Source organism: Pseudopipra pipra, chromosome 5 (assembly GCF_036250125.1).
Source record: "Pseudopipra pipra isolate bDixPip1 chromosome 5, bDixPip1.hap1, whole genome shotgun sequence".
Taxonomy (NCBI): Eukaryota; Metazoa; Chordata; class Aves; order Passeriformes; family Pipridae; genus Pseudopipra; species Pseudopipra pipra.
This window is the reverse complement of record NC_087553.1, coordinates 50,634,924-50,653,947: the sequence shown is the minus strand read 5'-3', so window position 1 is coordinate 50,653,947 and position 19,024 is coordinate 50,634,924. Positions and strand designations below refer to the sequence as shown.

At 38.6% G+C, this 19,024-nt stretch overlaps 1 protein-coding gene across 6 annotated transcripts in view; it reads right to left on the bottom strand.

Moving 5' to 3' along the window:
* MET (MET proto-oncogene, receptor tyrosine kinase) overlaps positions 1–19,024 on the bottom strand; it is a 92,934-nt gene that overhangs the window by 51,700 nt on the left and 22,210 nt on the right. For all 6 annotated transcript variants that reach the window (XM_064656044.1, XM_064656045.1, XM_064656043.1 and 3 more), the window contains exon 3: positions 7,919–8,110. In XM_064656044.1, coding sequence (XP_064512114.1) covers positions 7,919–8,110 — 192 coding nt within the window. The remainder of the gene's footprint in view (positions 1–7,918; positions 8,111–19,024) is intronic.

Genomic DNA, 19,024 nt, shown 5'->3' with positions numbered 1-19,024 from the left:
TCAATAGCTCAGGAAATTGCCAGAAAGGAGAACAGTTGGAGATTTGAAGCAGAAGGCATTAGCTATGTTGCCTGGCTCCCTAGGCATCCACTTGTCAATACTACTGGAGACAGAGCACTGAACTAGATGGACCCTTTGTTTATATACATGTGGCTCTTCTGATGTCCTTAAAAATAACTCTTCCGAGAATCACAGTGAATATCAGTAACTACAATGTCAGACATCCTACTCAAAGCAAAAACAAAATTTATGTCCCTCTATTTAGAGAAAAAACCCCAAACAATTACGTTATCTTTCATCATAGCTCAAACTATTTCCATGAAGATAACGGCCAACAGTTAATTAATTAATATATTAATTAACGTATTCTTTATATTGGAAGTCAGTGATCACTTAGGTTCGTCTGTGCATAATATGGCATAATATGTGCATAATATGACTGTAATCATTTGAGTTGAAAAACAGGATACAACAGCTTCTTTTACAAATTGTTCTGATGCTCAGTTCTGCTAGTCAGCAGTATTGAATTACAAATGTTACTGTCTAAATGTTGAAATATCTTCTGCAAAAATGAGAGGCCTTCTTAAAGGAATACCATCTAAGTATCATATTGTTATTTTTTCCCTAGATGTCTGGCAGGTGTATGCCATTATCCAGCAGAGATAGGCTCAGGGTTAACTTTATTGTGCAATGCCTCAAATGCCCTGGGATATGCAGCATAACCTTGCAAAGGGCACATATGTAGCTCTCTAAATGCTGTATATCATTCTAATCCATGGAGAATATAATGGATCTCCTCTGAAGACTATAAGCTTTTCTACTTGAACTGAATATTAAAACATATGTGCTCTCAATACATTATTCGGCACCAGGTGTTAATTTTAATTTGACTATATGGATTTTGCATTATTCAATATTTGATACTTTTTTGCCTGGGAGAATCAAGATATATTTTTTTACCACAGAAAGAATTGCTATCATAAATGTTAAAAGTTGAGCTATAGATATGAAAATGTTACTTATCAAGAGTTTGCCACAGTTTTCTGTTAGCTTAAAACTCATAAAGACAGAAGAATTGCAGCTATTCACATTCCTACAGATGCCCATGCACACAGTTTCTGCTTAGCCTTAAATAGGTCAGACTGCTAGTATCGAAAAGCCAGATGAATTGCTGGGCCACTGAGGCAGGACACTGAGGACAACTTTTGCAATGACTCCATAGGCATCCCATCACTCCTTCTTCCTCCTAGCTCTGTAGGGTTTAAAGTCCATGCTTATCTATCCCTTGACCTCCTCACACTTGTTTCAAATATGGCTTGCCATTTGCACTGTTTTGTTACAGCTATGTTTACCTAGAGGGACAGGAACCAGATCAAAAGGAGTTTGATAAATACAAGGGTGCATAGTCTTCTAGCACACTACAGTATACACTGGATTTGACTGACCACACTGAAAGATGCAAAGTTCTGTATTTTCTTTGCTCTGTGTCAACTCATTTTGCTGACAGGCACCATGGCTTTCAGCCTTGATTCCTGGAGTGGTGATGTCTTGCTGTTTTGCTGTTTGCAAGAGGAGAGCAATGCTGAAGGCTTGGCTCTCTTCTTGTTGAATTCTGGGACAAATTTTTCCAATCCCTGAATGCAGTTACAAATAAAAAACAGATGTGATTATTTTTGTCTATATTAGTTTCTGTAGCATGCATTATGTTCCCTGGCATGTAATCTATGAAAGCAGATACGACATATACCAATTTCTCTCTTTTTGGGGAAATGAGATGTGTGTTAAAGCTTGGTGGTGGTGGTGGTGTTTATTTTTAATCATAAGCATTCCTGGAAAATGAGTGTGGCTATCAAGTGTTCTATCCACTTGGATGTGAAAGCCAACAGATTCATGCTCAGCGTGTGAAAATTTCCCAAACTACTGATCTGTAAGAGCCCCATCCCTATTCCTCATCGGACAGAATCAGGGGCACCAAAAGGTTAAGGAAACCCCAAAGAAGCTCTTCATCATTCAAAGTGGAATGAAATTACTGAATTCAATGTCACAGCATACTGTGGAGGACAAAACAAAAATAAATTCAAAACCCAATAAAGCAATACTAAGGAGAAAGAAGTCCATAAATGACTATTAAGTGTCAAATATGGGTGCATTTTCCAGCTCTGGGAATTTCTGGGCCACTGAGTGTCAGAAGCTGGAGGGTGCTGGAAAAGGTATCACTGTGTGCTTTTACTTGCCTCATACCTCTCCCTTATTCATCCTAGCCTCTGCCAGAACTCTGCTCCTTGAACATTTATTATAACACCATACACCCTTTCTTAGCAAAAAATCTGGTTAAAAATACTGGCATATTAACAGGTCTCCAGAATAAGGCTTACTATTAATCTGTATTATTTCATGTCTAACAAGTTCAGAGAGCTCCTGAGGATGATGAGTGGCCTGTTGTCTGACACGCTGTAGTCCAAGGATGCCTATCTGTGCCATCATGCTTTGGTTTTTGTGCCCGAAGCCATTTTCTCTTCAGAGTCTGTTCAGACATGACAGTGCATTACCATGTTTTGCTAATGCTTGGCTTCTCAGCTAGAACTGGCTCATGTGCAGCCAGATTGGACAGGACTGCAGCCAGCATGTGGCTGACAGCATCTCAGGGAGTATGTATGCCCACGGGAAGACCCTTTCCTCACCTCCAGAAGCAACAGGATGAATGTCCTACTGCACCACTCCACATGCAGCCCAGTGCAGCCTCACTGTACACTGAGTTTCACTGATATAGTCAGAAGGATGAGATGGCCCCGCTGCCAAAACTGCATCTATAGAGAGTGGTTGCCCATTGTAGCTGTAAATCGTACAGTAAAAACTCCTCTAGCCCCTTTTCCTCAAGAAGGTCACCAACAAGCAGTGTATTTAGTTGGGTGTTATCTTGGTGAGGCCAGCTTGAAGCATAGGGAGCACATGCAGTATTCTGCTTCCACACACAGTGTTAGGCCAAAATCCAGCCTCTGCATACATCAACAGCATCAATCTCTTGTTCATGGTTATGGGTTTTCAGCCGTGAGCTTTTCAGAATAAATCTTGTAAAACATTCCCATACCTCACACTTCCCAGAGCTATCACAAAGATTTCCCCTTCCTGAAGAGCTTTGCTCTTTTCTTCTTCTCTCATAAGCCACTGTCTGAAATAATACCAAGACCCAGGCAGGAAAAAAACCACAACAACTGAGCAAAAATAAAAGATATTTTATCTCAATATATCATGAGGGGTTTTTTTGTGGTTTTTTTTTTTTTTTTTTTTTTACAAATTATGATTTCCCAAAATACTAGGTGGTAAAGAAAGCGTCTTTATCAGTTGTGAGTTGTATTCTCAGTGCAGCTTCTTTGGCTTGAGCAGAGTAAGGCTGCTTACACCAGCTGAAAATCTTATTCCTCAGCTACAGCGGTGTGACTGGGTGCTGTTTTCTAATGAAGTAACCACTGTGAAATACCTGATTCACTTCGCACCCAACAGCTGTAGTTTCAGTCTGTGTTCCCAGTCACAGTCTGAAAACAAGCACAATAAGAAAGGCCAAAACAGCTGCAACTTCTCAACAGAAAAAAAAAAAAGAAGGGAGAAAAAAAGTTTGTTTTCAGGCTCCAGCTTAGGAAGGAAGTAAAGCCATTTTTCTTCTCTGTCTCATGCATGTCAGCTATCTTAGAAAAATTATTACTGCTCTGTTTTGTAACAGAAACTCCACAATATTTGGTAAACTACAAACTCTAGGCTATTCATGGCCAAATACAGATTTAACATTTCTGATGCAGCCAAAACATGCTCAGTATGTGAATGGGCTGCAGTGCTCTCCAGGAGAGATTTGGAATTCACCTCATGGCCCCAATTATCCTCCTTAAAAGAACTCATGAATCTTCTGTATTTGGACCATCCATATTGATTTTATTCTAGTTCTACATTTGGCTGAAAAAAAGTAAACATTTAGTGAAGGAAGCTGTATTTACTTTCCTGTAGTAGAGCTTTCCAGAGCAATTCAAGTGAATAATTCTATTTTATCAAACTAAAAACACAAGCAGAATAACAACAGGTTGGATAAAACATTCCTTGGTTGGATAAAACATACCTGCTTTTGCATTCTGAATATTACTGGTTCTTTAGAAGACTTTTTTTAAATAAGTGAAATGTGGACTATGTTCTCGGGTCATTAACAGAGTTTTGATGGGTAATGCTATAAGCTTTGGTGGAATCACTTGCAAAGTTAGGAACTATTAATTCTGATACATTTCAAAATACATCAAACCCCCAGAATCTGGTAGCCATCACCTACAGGAGGAAAAACATACATGTTAAATCTGCCGAATTTTTCAGCAATGCTGTGCTGTAGTCATGTTGTAAAGAGATAAAGATGGATTGAGACAGAAATAAAGTTGGAGGTGAGGGGAGTGTAGGAAGACAGAAAGTGATGAGCAGAAGAAATGCAAAAGGAGATGGAAAGTGGCAAGAAATAGGAAAGAAAGAAAAGACAGAGAATCAAGTGGTTGGCTGCTGATCAAGTATAAGCAAGTATAATGGGGGAATATGAGAAACATTTTCCAAAAAATTTCTCTCAGGTTGAGGATCAGTAGCTTGCTGCTGCACTTCCTGGCTCCAACAGCACAGACTTGGAGCTTCACTTCAATTTAGGTGACACAATTACTACATTTTAAGGATTTCCCCCCCTCCAAACATTTCTTAACTAAAGGAAACCCTAAATTAATACAGAAAAAATGCAATTTAAACATTCATTACTTTCACCAAACTGTTCCATATTTGGGCACTGCAGGGTGCAGTTGTCAGAGACAGAGGTACTGTACTACTATTTCTTTTAATCTCATGAATGGCTGCTAGTACCAAAACTTATGTCAGAAACTAAGTTGTCTAAATATAGTAAGGCTTGGAATTTCGAAGAAGATACGAGATGAACTGGGTGCACTGGAAGGGCTGAGCTGATTTTCTAATTTTAGAAACCTATATGAATATTTTTTTCTTTTGCTTTTAACTAGTTGGCATGAAAACATGTTCTCAAGATACTAACACAATACAACCAGTGTTAAAACAGGTTCCCTGATAGGTAGAATTCTGTAACTAATGTTCTCTGAAAGCATGCCTGTGTCAGAAAGGATATAGTCAGCTCTGAACAGCTACAAGTTACAAGGGGAGTGCGCAAGAAAATTCAGTATTTGCTTGTACAAAGAGCTAAAAATATGAGTGCAAATGACTGTGCAAAAGTGAGATGCGTAATAAGCGAACAGCTGAGGATTCTTTGCAATAAGTTCCAGTAATTTGTGAATGAAACAAAAAAGAATATAATTACATTTCTTTGCTAAAAATCTGTGGAAGCATTTGGGGATATCTTTTTGATAAATTAAGTCATTGTTAGATAATCCTGATTTTTTTAAAACCCATTTCACTTAAGTAATGGTCATATAATAGCTCAATTTTTAATGATCTCCATCTCATTGCAGCTAATAGCTATATTTCCATAGAAACACCACAAATCTGCTTTAGTTGGGCATTTAGTAATGATCGTGTTTGAAATCACTTCCTAGACAACTATTAGGAAAAAAAAATGAACAAAAAAATGTAAGAGAACATTAAATTCTGGAAAAATCTGTGTCTGCTGTATCCTACAGATCTGGTATCACTTCCAAAATCACTTAAAGGCAAAACAAATACTAACATTTTTATTTGGAGGTCGCATCATTAAAGGTAGTCAGTCTGCTTATTCTCTGCTGGTTGCACCCAACACTCAAAGAAAGCGATCCTACTTACTACAATATGAGCCCAGTGCTGACTTCCCCCTGTAGATCAAGCCAATCTGATTCAATGATGAGAATATTTCTGCTAACAGCCATGCAGTTTACACAATAGCCTTTTCTTTTGATCTGCAACTGAATGTGGAATGGGAAATGTATTCTGGAAATATTTAATTGTTCTTTGAGTTGCGCAAACATCTGAATGAAGTGTGTGGTGCAGGACTTGAATGAATAATTTAAAGAACATTATAAATAAGAATAATGCTCCCTTGCGCTTTCTACCAAACCTTCCTAAAAGCTTTGTGACAGCCCAGAAGAAATGCTGCGAGTAAGAGAGTAGTTGTTATTAACTGTATTTTGTAGTAAGGAAATTACTTCAGAAAGGTTAAACAAATTGCTGATGTTTGCTCTGTGAATCAGTATCTGCTTTTAAGAACAGAGCATAGTTTGGTCCTGTGCTCAGTGTGTAGCTCTTAGCATTTGCCTTTCCTGCACAAAAGACAAACTGCAGCTTAAAGTTACCAAGCTCATCATGGGAAGTGCAGGAAAAACTGGCAGATTTGTCACTGAAAGTTTTGTTAAATCCCTCTCTTTTCAGGGAAAAGAAAAGTATGATTTTCCCCACTTTTCCATCTGTTCTTTGTGGCAAATCACTTCAACCTTCTTCCCTGTAGAAGCATTACAGAATTTGCATTATACTGCAGGCTCTGTGTCCAGCCTGTGCAGAAGACCAAAGGTACAGGATTCCCTTTATCCAGACAGGGTGCATATACTGGGGACAATATGTAACCCTATTTGCTACATGTGGTAAGGACAGAAAATGAGGGGAAGGAAGACAAGAAAGGAGAGGCTTGTTTTCCTGAAAGGTTACATGTGCCCAAGTGTTTTCTAATGGAAGGTTATGGGAAATGGGAAAACTGGAATGACGTAGCCTCCACATCAGGTTTCAGATAATGATGGTTAGGGGACAACACTATCAACTTTGATGACTCTCTGTAGCCTACAGAGCAAGAAGGGCCAAAGACTACCAATACTTCAGGAAGCACACAAGAAGACAAATAATAATGGCAAATTAAAAGAACACGGGTCCTTGGGTGCAGGAAGGATCCAGGTTGAGATGCACATCCAGGCTGGACTTTGTGGCAGCTGGAGAAGTCAAACACTCCAAGGAGGTTACTGCAGGATGATAGTGCTTGAAATAAGATGGGTGTATAGAGGGAGCCCCTGGTGATTTCAAAGTATTTTGTCTTTGCCTTCTGGTGTTTAATTTTGACTGCCAAGTTTTTAAATGGCTTGGCTCTATGGGTTCCATTTATTTCATTAGTCACCTACAAAGAAGTTGTGTAGTATAAATTTACCTGTCTAGATTATTTAAGTACTCAGTGGACAGAGACAGACTACTCAGCAGGGTGATTTGCCACTTTTTATGGAAAACGTCTTTTAGGACAGGAAGAACTGCTGTCCAAAAGAACAGAGTGAGATGGGAGTGAGCAAGAGCCTGAAAATCTAAGACGCATTCAGAGAAACTTGAAAGTAGGTGGAAAAGGAGCTAATCTCAATTCTACAGCTGTGAGTCATAGGCTATGGGTATAAAAGCAAGGAATTTGGTGCCAGAGGAGTGGATCAGTATATAGAAACAACTAATGCTGAGGCTCCTGCTTCTACAGTATAAGCTGTCTTGGCATTTTACATTGAATAGGCTTAATCTGATCCTCTAGAGCAAAGGACCCATATGAAGTGTATTTCTGAAGCCGTTTGAACGTTTCTACCCCAGCTGGGGTTGGAGCATATTTGATATGTATCCAAGAGCTTTCAGTTTAGCTTTCTTTGAAAGAACTCTTGCTCATATGAACCAAAACTGCTCTGTGAACTGAGCCAGCTGGACTAAGTGGAGATCATGGTAAAATTTGCTCCACAACCATTGCTTCAAACCACAAAATCCAGGTAAACACTTAAAATGTTGAGTGTTCCATTAGGCTATTTGTTTATATTCCAGAAGTTGTATTTTATTTGGTAATTTCAATTTGCTAATTTCAATTTACCCCCTGTTAAACTGGGGGTAATAATGCTTCTCACTTTTCACCATCCTGCTAAACTCCACTATGTTTTCTTTATTGTGAAGTTATTGTAGTAGTATTTACCTGTATGAAGCGGCCCTCTGAAGTTCCCAGATTAGCAATGGTAAGGTTCTGTTTGGTGAAGACAGATATCGAAGTCAGCAGGACACTGTTGAACTGGCCCATGAACAAGTCAACCCTCTGCAGAGGAGTCGTAACTTCTAAGCGATATTCATCATCTTGTGCTCTGCAGTATGAAGCATTTCTTGAAAAAGCCTGTTTGAAAATGAAGTACAGATGAGTACTGTCTTTACGAGTAGTAACAGATCTTTGTTAGAATGAAGTCATTTAGCATAAACGCATTTGACCAAAAGGATTTTAAATGTTTCAAACTTAATTGCTCCATCAGTTATGATGTTCCATGAAGAAGGCAACAACTTTCTTAATGTTTAAGGGAATGTTTCTTTTAACTTTTTTTATCATCTCTGTTGGAATAAGACATTGGGTCTTTATTTAACTAAATGATATGAGCACATATATCAAGGTATCCTTTCTCTTAGTGATTTCCTTAATACTGCTTGTCCAAGAGTCTCAGAATTTTTGTACTGCAGAGTCTGCCCAGTGACACATTTTCTTCTGAAAAAGTTTCCTAGAAAAAGATTCTCTAAAAACAATGCAACTTTTTGCATTAAAATAACAATTTCCTATATTCTTCTATTCTATTTTCACCACCCTTTTCAGAGATAAGACATTAAGTGGAGAAAAAGACAGAGAAAGGAAAGGGAGGTAAGTCAGGAAAAAGATGTTTCTGATTGTATGTTTAAATGAAACTATGGGAAAGCCAGATTTTTTTAATTAGTCAGACTGTTGTATCGATCATCTATAGTTCATGCACTTTTTCATCTGATCTCTATATGTCTTGAGTGTACTATAATAGCTGCTGCATTTGCAGGATTTTCTCTTTCATTTTGGGAATAGAGATTACATGGTTTTAATCTGCATTGGAAAAATTCTTGAACAATACACTCTAAGTTATCTCTCAAGAAGAATATAACCTCCTGACAATCCAGTAGTAATCTATTAACTCATAATTTCATTACTATTGATACTACATCATCTGTTTTGGTGAGATCATACAGATAATAATCAGGAACCCCCAAAGGATCTCTAACCAGTTTAAATTTGGAAGTCATCTAGCATGTTTCCACTGTGACGTACTTTATAAATAAACATGTAGGAAGATTATAAAGGATCTTATGGTGGTTCCCTCTGTTAAGATCAATAGTGAACTTCATTTTTCGTATTTTTTTTAATTGATTTGGTTTTTGTCACAAACATGTTTTTAAAAATCTATTAAAAAGCTTGAATGAAACCTTTTCAAGACAGTCAAGAGTCCACTAAATTCAACAGATTTGCATCATCCCCTTAAAGAGCATGTCGGAGTAAAATTTTTTGTCTTGTTTTCTAGATTTAGATGTCTTTCCCTCAAAGTACTATAAGAAAGCAAGCAATGAACAAAGAATTTCTTGTTGGAATAAAACCCAAGGCAAGTTTCAAGGCATTGAAAATGCTATCAAAAAATGTTCAACCTAATAGCTCAGTCCTTTGCTGTTGAATTGTGATGTTTCTGAACTGAGAGCAGCAACAGCCCTGGTGGGTGAAGTTTTCTATAATCCTTGGGTATTGCACTCAGGGCTAGTGCCAGCTTTTCTGAAGGTGCCCTGCCAATTTACTGTATCGTTTAGGCGAAAACCTGCATAAGAACACATGAGCAATTGAAATCTCTGTGCAGTGTCTTAATGATACAGAAAGAGGGCTTCTAAATTAGACCTGGTACAGCAGTGACTTAACAGTTGCACTATCCACATACTAAAGGGTTTGCTATACTAGTCTTGTTATTAACTGATTATACAATGTGTTTTATTCAGCAGAAACTGAACTAATACTTTGAACTAGGAACACTGAAAACACTTTAAGTGGTTTTTAACCCAGTATTCGACTGGGTTAAATCATCAGTGGGCAAATCTAGCTTTTCTTTGTTTTGGCCACCAAACAAGCTAAAAGCTGTATTCTTTTGCACTTATGTCCTACCCAGGCTAAAAGTATTTCTGAAACATCTGTACAAAGATTACTCATACAATGAGTATGAATAGTTCAAGTGCAGAAAGATGTACAGTTTTCATGCTTTTTTGAAATAAGGCAGATTTCTGATTTTACACTCCCCAACTTGGGATCTCTGCTTTTTCTTGTAACTCCTTTTTTTCCATAAGCAAATGAATTTCAGGAGAGAGGTTCCTGTGCTAATCTACCTCCTCCTACATAGTCATTTCAGCACAATTCAAACATCCTATCATGCCGCCTCCTGAAACCCCGTTCAAGCTCTTTGAAAAAAGTGGTTAGATTTTCCTGCTTGCCCTGACACCATTCCTAGCTTCTTCAAAGTCAGCTCAGCCATAAAGTCAGCTCAGCCTTCCTCAGAGATGCCATAATTTTGGTATCGGCTCAAGAACCTGCAGATTGTTACACATATGGTTCTTACAAAACTCAGTGCTTCATGGATTAACCATAATGTACAATTAGTTGTTCAAGAAATAGGAAGGCTTTGATCTTTGAGCAGCACTGAAGAGATTAAAAGGCTACTTAGAAAATGAAAGGAAGATTGATAACAGAGAAAACATCGGCAAAGAAGCTGCTTTAAATTAACACTTTTAAGCCTGATTCTCTCCCTTCCTCCCACCCTCTCACCCTCCCTCTCAGTACACATAACTATCCATTTGGCTGTCAATGTGGAAAAATAACTGATGTCAGATGATGCACCCTGGATACTATGCCAAGTTCTAGTGAGAAATCACACAGCTATTGCAATGGACGATTAGAGCATGGGTAAGTGCTTGGGTTCAGCTATATTGCTCCTCTTGTAGGACAAGAGGTGCCAATTGTGCGTGTGATTCATGGTGAGGGTTTTGTGAAGCTGGCGCAGGTGTGCCACTGGAATGCAATGAGGTGTGAGCAAGCCCTGCTTTACAGCTGTGTCCAGAAGGGTAGGAGATAACTAACACTATCATATTTGTTCATGGGGAAGTTGAGGTGTTTCAGAATTTACTCTTGATTTGGTCCACAGAAGACGGATATGCCAAAAAAGCCTCTAGACATCGCTGAGCAGAGCTATCAGGAGCTGTCACAGTTTTGCAATTAACTAGTGGTTTATATTTCATATTCAGTGACCATAAAGTATTTCAGACAGAGTTGCACATTTGGAGCCAAAGGTGCAAAATGGAGAGGAATTCTTACAGACATTAATGAAAACCTCAGAAAAATACCCAGTTAGGTCAGTGTCAGAAAAATGATTCCAAAGTCTAGTTTTTAGTCTGAATACCACATGGGGGGGGGAGGGGGGGGGATCAAAATTTTATCCAAAGATGTTTTTGTGAGCTTTTCTGTTATTTGCAGTGACTCTAAGTTGGAGAAACACTCCTCCAGGCTCATCCTTCTAAGAGCTGACCAAACCCTGCTCCTCTTAGTTAAGTGCAGTGCTCAATTAGAAAGTGTCATTGTATGTAAAGTCTTGATGTTATGATTCATGTCTTGAATAAACTGGAAATCAATGACTTCATCACTGCAGAACATTTCATACTGTCTTGCGAGCCATTTGTAGGACATCATTAAAAATAAAATTTAATTTCAAAAATTGGAGAAATGGTCTGAAAGTAACTAGGTGATATTTCCTAGTGTCAATCATAAAATACTACAGTTATGAAGAACAATTCAACTGAAAGTAGGAATATCCATAAGTCTTATTCTCTGATGGTTTGTTTATATGAAAGCTTTTAACTTGTTGGCTGTCAGGATTCAAAATCATAAGTACTAACTTTTGTTTTCTGCTATGAATTCTGGGAGTTTCCCTCAAGAGAAGTGGGCACTGACAAGTGGTAACAGTGTTTCTCCTTTCATAGAATCAAGAAATACTTTAGGCTGGAAAAGACCCTTAAGATCATCTCTACAACATAACAGTAGGGGGAAATGAGCTACTGCTAAATGAGCTGGATCCAGATACCTGCAAATGGCAAAACCCCTTTTTCAAAGAAACTGTTGTAGAGTGAATGAATAGATGATGCTACATAAATTGGTTCCCAAGGCAATTAAAACCTGAGAGAGTGTATAAGTTACTTATCCCTTCTGTTGTGGAAGTTGGTGAATTAAGATGAATAATAAAACTACAGGTTTCAGGATTGGGTCCTGTTGGAATCAAACACATAATGGTGAAGAATTTACAGGTCCAGCAGACTCTGAATAGGAAGAGTAAGAAGGAGGAACACAGAAGAACCTTATCAGATTTTCCTCTCTAAATATTCTTGTGTATTTTTAGCCAATAAAGTTTTGCTGTTCTGTAATACACTTGAATTTTCTGAGTAGTTTGCAGTATTTCTCTTCAGGTGAGAAGTACATGTGCTCACTGCTTCTCTCCATGAGAAATACAAGAATGGCATTCTGGCCCCAATAATTCAGTTAAGCCATATTGTTGCCTGAGGATGATAGTGACCTAATCATCATCATGGTAATTATGATTCTTGTGATCCTAGGGAAGGAAAAAACAAATAATATTGAATGGTCCAATTTTGCCAGTGGACACCTATTCATATGGTAAACAATTCCCACAGAAGAAGATCCACCATGCTTCTGATTTCTTCTCGACCAGTGAACGACACCTTGAGGGTGTGTAGGTGCTGTGAACACATCTGGGACGGGAGACTGGGTTTTCTGTTTCTAAGAACTTGTGCTGAGGCACTGAAGCTTTACTCTGAAAGTTAGAAGAGTTGTTTTCTCTTTTTGTTTTAAACAAAGAATTGTTTTCTTCTTCTTCCTTCCTCCTCTTCCCAATATTCCTCATTTATTTGAAAGCAATTTGAAGATTTTTTTTTTTTATAAAATACAGAGAAAGTAAATCCCTTTCTGAGACTATATTTTTTTAAAGAACTCCACTGATGTAAAATTTTACATAGTATCATTCCACTAACTCTTAATAGTGGTTGCTCTGACCTACTTCACTGCTAAAATGAGATGGGGGAAGAAGTTACTGTACTGATGCTTCACTTAAGGTAATAGGTAAAAAACATCCATGTTAAATGCAATTAGTTAATACAAATTAAGATGATTTCATGTTCTTTTGTCAAGATCATTCAAAGAGTTATTTGCTTTTGTCATTGAACAGTACTGCATTAGTTCTCATAATCTGGTTAGTGCATTAGCACTAAGTAAATCCTATTGATTCAGCAGATAAAATGGACCTAAGTAATCTTTGTATTTTGCTGATTTCCCTTATATTAATTTAGCATTTAACTCAGCATACAGATTATCAAAGGAGAGGTGTTGACTAATTACATATTTTTAAGAAATAAAGTAATGCATCGGAGATGTTGTGCTAATGAAAGCAGTTATGTTGTACACTTGTAGTGTATATCAGGTGCATTTTTCATAGAGGTCCTTGGTTACATGTAAGCTGTGGTGAAATAGAAATAGCGTTACCCAAAGATAACGCTGAGTGTGGAGGCTCTTATTCCAACATAGCATTGCACAACAACTGCATGTCTAGCCAAAACAGTGGTGCAAGAGATGTGTGGGAGAGAAAGAAGTCCAGAAACTAGGTGAAAATCATACAATTTGCTCTGATTTCCACAGGCTCTGTATAATATCTGGGTATATGTATAATATAAGGGTAATATCTGCCTTAAGAAAATGAAGCTCTTACTATCACTTCCTACAAGATCAGTCCTCTGGTATTTTTTTGTTTTCACATACCCTGTAGACAGTGCAAGTAACATTTTAATATGACTTACACTTGCTTTCTGAACCATTCATGCCATGGATCTTCTTCCTCAGCATTTTTTTTTTTAATTTACTGTGGGATTTAATTTGGCTTTACTTGTGTGTTTGGAAATAACGAGTAATTCCACTCTGATGCAAAAGCTGTCTGAGATCAGAAACCCACATGTCATCTAGAAAGTTCAAGTAACACAACTCTCTCCTGGATAATAATTACCTACTGTTGCTTTAGCGAGCAATAATGATGGCCAGATGTGGTCCTGACTCAGAATAAGTAGAGTAAGTAGGGAAAGTGCTGAGGTAAGGTGGGTGCTGAGTAAGCTGAAAGGAAAATGTCTGCTTTGTCAGGACTTATGTGTCTCTCCATTGTCTGGCAGCAGAACCCAAGGAAAATTCTTTGCTCACTTTCATGTGTCAACCACCTACCAAAGCCAGGTGGGATGAATCCAGGACTTAAATCTGCATGCAGTGCACTGCACAGTCAGCTTCCCTTTCTTTGGAACGTGAAATTGTGCATAAAGAAATCCAAGCAGATCTTTCAGAAAGGGTTGACACTCTCTCATTGCAAAATAGCCATCGGCAGACTAGATGGGAACTTAATCTGGGGCAAAGGAGTCTTAGAATTTGGTCTGAACTCAGGAAAAGCAGCTTAATCTGAATATTATACATCTCTAGGGAGTGTCCTTAATGTTACATACCTACCAGTATACATTTTGGACATCTCTCTTGCGCGACTGCAAAAGTTTTCAAATTTGCAAGGTGACATAGGATAAGGAAATTATTCTTTGTCCAGTTCTAGTCTTTAGAGTTATTTAAGGGCCTTCAGAAACTAAGACCTAAAAAACACATGACCAGACATCCATTTTAACAAAATAAAAATTACTTTCTGCATGAAGTGATTTCTGTGAAATTCCAGAGAAAAGCAGCAGAGTCACTTTCCCACACTAATAACCAATAGGGAACCCTGCCTTCAGTGGAAGAATTTGATTAAAAAGTCTGGAAATGGAACATTATTAGTAACTCTGGCTGATTAAGCTGTGCCCTTTGCAGAAAATGGTAGTTTAATGGATACCACTTTTTCACAGAGAAATCCAGCTTTCATCAAGAAGATGATAAAACATCAAACAGCAGCACTGGGAGGCAAACAGACAGATCCCTAACAGGACATAAGCAGAAGGAAAACTGTAGTTTTTGCAGCACTTGGGAATTAACAGGTTGGCCTCCAAACTCAATAGCTCCTGGGACTTGGAAGAGTAAAGGTATCTACCACCAGGGGTGGTGGGGTACTTTCCAAAGAAACTCCCTGCCTTTTTCCTTGCCTTGTCTTTTTCTCAAGAACTCTCATGTGATGATAACCTTGTGGCCAGTCCTAGGGACAGAACAGCCCTTACCTCTGTAGTTCAGTGTTTACTGAATCTGGTCCAGCCTGAGATAACTTTACCCGAACCCATGCTCGCACCATACCCCCTACACACTCATACCTGTACCTCTACCCATGCCTGTCTCACATGTAGCGCAACTGGAGTCCAGACTCTTCCTGCAATCACTTATGAGATGCTACTTGCCCCAGTCAGGTCTTCCATGGCCAGGTGGGTAGGTGGCCATGTACCCAAGAGTGGAGGGGAGCTGGCCGGTGAGCACACCCTGCCTTGCACTCCACTGGTACAGGCACAGTGGAGACCCTCAGGGTACTGCCAGGACTTTTTGGCAGACAGACAGCAAGGGCACAACAGGAATGCAGATGCAGCTTATCACCTTATTATCAGGGTTTAAGCATGTTTTATAGGGTGTCAGTTCACACTGCCCATCGTTCAGTCCCTCTTCATTTATTCTTCTGAGATGTCACGACCCCTTAGAAGAGCTTGCGTATGGATGGCAACAGATTTTGTGCCCAGGCAGAGTGCTGTATGCCATCTGATACAGCATTTCCAGACGAATAAATGACTGAACCAATCAGAAGGATTCTGGTGCCTGACTTTTAGGGAAAATATTCAGTGACATTCTACTCAAAAAAACATCTCAGTGCTGTGAGATTACCTAAATAAACCACATCAAGCCTTTCTAATCAGAGATGTGATGCTATTTTTAAACCTGCCAAAAATTTTAAGCCAAATGGTGTAGGATATTACAGTTACAGGGCCTCAAAAGAGTTATTTGTCTCTGTTTATTTTATTAAATATTCCTAGACACAACCTTAGAATGACAGATCAATAAGTGCCTTTGCGGTTTCCTGATTGAAGGCAGCAATTATTTTCTTCCATTACAATATAAGCATAACCTAGTTTTACTCATCTATCATGTGTGTAATGGTAATAAAGAAGCATCACCATGTGTTTATTTTACTGTCACTTTATCTTTTGTTTTGGTGATCTTCTGTTTTCCTTTCACATAGTTGAGATTGTCAAGGCTAAAATCAACCCATCTTCCTCACTTGAAAAATCACATTTAATCCATGACAAAGGTGCACACTACTGGACTGTGTCTGCAAATGAAGTAAGCAGCACTTGTCTCCTCATCTAAACACACTTCTGCTCTGAGGAATACCACACTGGGGCTGATAGTGACTAACTGTGACCAAAGTAATTCTGCCTAAAGACTACACCCCGTTTTCTCCTTGTTGTGGGTGAGGAGATTCCTGAACAGTGATTCAAAACCCTCCACAGCAGCTACCTCTCAGATCTCTTTGTCCTGACTCAAGCACTAAAACTACTTTACTATAACTCCCAGTTTTTCTTTTAATTCAAAGCCAATTCTGTTTCCACCTTGCTGTCATTTAAGTGTCAGACAGCTCTTCACTGAAGGAAATTATTAGGCAGTACTAACTGGTCACAGCTCTGCTGAAGTACATCTGACATCAGTCAGATGCTTCATAAGATTCACTTTCCCTAACAGACTTCAGTGAGCCCAGGTTTTTGCTTCATATGTATTACACTTAAAATACAACTGGAAACGTTTTATTTTCATTTTATGAAGTTTTCCTGAGCACTAGAGTAAGTGAAGTACAGTTGTGCCTAGATTTTTATCTTGTGGTTGGATGACTTTGCTGTCCAACTAAGCTCTGATGGAGACTTTTTCCATGGGTGAGCAATACCTTCCTTAATCCCCGTGAGTCCTTCTGATGTTTATAAAGGGGCTCCTTAAACTTCACCAGTTTCCACAGCCTGAGCATATATTGGATCTGTCTCTGGATTCACACTTGAACTCACATCTTTAGAATTTCTTATTGCTGAGGCTGTTAGGATAACTAAAAGAAAGACAGGCCTACAGTAGCACAACAACAGAAACTTAATTCCTTTAGAAAACAAAGCTAAAACCTATCCAATTTATCAACCACATCAAGATGAGTTGGGTTTTTTTGTTTTTTTTTTTTTTTTTTTTTGCATTAAATATAAGAAAAATGAGTCGAGGAAGTGTTTTGGATATATTATTTAGGTTTATGTTGGTCTAATTCTACCTTTAGAAGCCTCAGATTAAACAGTCCTGAGGGACAGCCACTTAAAAAGATGGACTACCCAAAGTACAACAAAATTATGTACAGTTGTCTTGTGGGACTTTTTTTGATAACATGAAATGGCCTTCATCAATCAGACTCTAACTGTAAATTATCAGAGAGCACTTTGTTGCAAATGGTGCTAAAGGCTCATTTTTCTTTTTAATGTTGAAGTTAGTGGTATACCATATTCACTGCTGGACTATTTTCACTGTCCTATGACTTAATCTCACAGTGGTCAGTGCCTTTCACTTGCATCAATGGTCTGTGGTTATTCTTTCAACATCAAAGAGAAAGGTCATCTTGGCTACATTACAAAAAGCAAGTTTTGAATTTTGCCAAAATAAACTGTGACAAACTCACAGATAATAAAAGCTTTCTTTAAATTGAAGGTGACTTACAAAAAGGAGAAAAATGGTTTATGCCCTCATCTATGTTTCTTCAATGTACAAAGAAGAGCCTAAGAAGAGTTGAGGGGTTTGAGACTTTTTTTAATTATTATTTAATCTTCAGCCAGATCATGGAAGATCAGATTTGACATTCCTGAGACAAAGCATAAGAAATTATGTGCTTTCCTTCTGCCTGCTCCTTCCCTTCCTTCACATTCCAACCCTGCATGTCTACTTTACACACTAGAGAAAAACAGGAGTATAAAGGATGCTTGGCAAATTCTTGCCAATCTTTTCGGCCAGTTGAAACCCAGAAAACCTCACAGGATACTTTTTATTGGATCCTTAATGAGCCCTCTGGAATAAATGAAAGGAAATGGAATGGCCAAGCTTGACAATCTTGATATTTCTGTGTTAAGTAAATAATCAGGATAAAAATTTCTGACTGCCTTTATGCCATTTAAAAGAACCACAAGAAATTACAGAAACATTTTCTCCCTTTATCAATTTAATGTACCAGAAATCAGAGCTCTGATGACATTTCTTGAAAACGGGCAACCATAATAAACATGTCAGCAGTATAATACATTCAGTTTTGATATGCAAAGCAGCAGCAGACTCTGGAAAAGCTTTTGAAACACAAAAGTACTTCCCAGCATGTGAAAAGTGGCGAATTATTCTGTCAATATTTTAATGGTATACTTCTCCATGAAAAGATCACCTCATGAAATGGATGTATAGGCAAGTACAGAATGAGATAAGCTAAAGGCCATGAGCTTTAAAGACAGTCACTCACAAATCATATACCCCGTGAATATAGAAAAAAGTACTTTCAGAGAAGAACAACGCTCCTTGTTATAAATGAACTGAAATATGAAAGAAAAAGGGATATTAATACCTGAAATGAAAAATTAGGACAGCAATAACACAGTGAAGAAAGATAAGAAGTTACCATGCTGAATGCTTGCTAACTTGTTTTTAGTTCCTGGAAATTGCCTGTTCTCCCCCAAATAAAGGTAATTAAATATTATGTCTGTTGGAGTTGCTGTATCAGCATCCGCTGGCAATGCCTACATCTGTGTTGAATGCCTGGAGTTTGCCATGAGCAGATGTCTCCCAAATGCCAAGGTTGTTGTGGTTATGCTCAGTCTGGGTCAGACCCCTCCTCTGAGCACATTCCTGCTACTGGTGAGAAGCCACAGCATCTCTGGAACAGGTGCTTCTCCCCAGACGGCCCTGCCTCACTCCTGGCAGTGAGAAGCGGCCCTTCTCTTTGATGAAAGAGACTCCCATCTCCAACCAGGGCATGTGTTTGGTTGCCCTGTGCTGGGCAGCTGTGCTGAGGAGGACTCTGGTGGTACTTGGGATTAAGAAGGCCTGTGGCTTCCACCCTCACTCTGAGCTATCCCAACAATGGGACATGACAGATCCCATCCATCTCCAAATGCAGGTGGAGCCATTGTTCTGTCCTAACACAGGCCTCATCTTGGC